This window comes from Myotis davidii, unplaced genomic scaffold (assembly GCF_000327345.1).
Source record: "Myotis davidii unplaced genomic scaffold, ASM32734v1 scaffold425, whole genome shotgun sequence".
Taxonomy (NCBI): domain Eukaryota; kingdom Metazoa; phylum Chordata; class Mammalia; order Chiroptera; family Vespertilionidae; genus Myotis; species Myotis davidii.
Genome location: NW_006296413.1, coordinates 3838590 through 3839680, shown reverse-complemented (window position 1 = coordinate 3839680; position 1091 = coordinate 3838590). Strand labels below are relative to the sequence as shown.

Here is a 1091-nt window from a genome sequence, read left to right as displayed (position 1 = left end):
TTTTTTTTTGCATGTATCTGACCAAATTTCCTAGCACCATTTATTAAAGAGACTGTTTGAACTCCATGTATGCTTTTGCCTCCTTTGTCAAATATTAATTGAGTATAATGGCTTGGGTCAATTTCTGGATCTTCTATTCTGTTCCTTTGGTCGTATGTCTGTTCTTGTGCCAGTACCAGGCAGTTTTGAGAACCATGGCTTGGTAATATAGTTTGATAATCTGGTATTGTGATTTTTTAAAAAAATATACTTTTATTGATTTCAGAGAGAGGAAGGGAGAGGGAGAGATAGATGGAAACATCAATGATGAGAGATAATCACTGACTGGCTGCCTCCTGTACGCCCCCCACTGGGGATCCAGCCTACAACCCAGGCTTGTGCCCTGATCGGGAATGGAACCCCAACCTCCTGGTTCATGGGTCTACGCTCAACCACTGAGCCAGGCCAGCGGGCTGTCAGAGGCTCTTTTGCTCTTTGATTCAGTCCACACTCCTCAGCACCGCTGGGGCTTCTGCAGACCTCCGCCGCCTCCCTGGGTGCCTGGTGCTCCCTGGAACTTGGAGCCCCATTAGACACCGGCGCCCCACTGTGTGTGGGGCTTAGTTCTCCCTCTGCCTGGCTCCTGTTTCCCAGGGCTTCCCAGGGCCCCCCCTTCACTTCTCAGCTTAACCGCCCTCCCTGACCATTGGGCTTGCTATTCTCTGTGGTTGTTCTGTTCACTGACCTGGCTTTGCCTCCCTGTCAGGAATGTGAGCTCTCCATGTCTGCCACGGGGCTCACTGTGGCACTTGGGTAAACGACCGGATGAATGGAGCGGCACACGGGGGGGCGGGGGACAAGGCTTGGGTGTCCGGCCTGGCTCTGCTCCTCCGATCCTCACCTCTTCCCCTCCGGCAGCCACCTTCTGGGTGAACCCCCAGTTCAAGATCCGGCTGGAGGAGACAGATGACGTGAATGAGGACGACTATGGGGGCCGAGAGTCAGGCTGCAGCTTCGTCCTGGCGCTCATGCAGAAGCACCGCCGCCGGGAGCGCCGCTTCGGCCGGGACATGGAGACCATCGGCTTCGCCGTGTACGAGGTGAGCGGGCGG

The 1091-nt window shown here is 54.8% G+C and overlaps 1 protein-coding gene across 1 annotated transcript in view; it reads left to right on the top strand.

Moving 5' to 3' along the window:
• Positions 1–1091, top strand: part of CAPN1 (calpain 1) — a 34599-nt gene that overhangs the window by 23104 nt on the left and 10404 nt on the right. Inside the window, exon 10 of the mRNA XM_006771615.2 lies at positions 898–1079. Within this exon, the coding sequence (XP_006771678.1) occupies positions 898–1079 (182 nt within the window). The remainder of the gene's footprint in view (positions 1–897; positions 1080–1091) is intronic.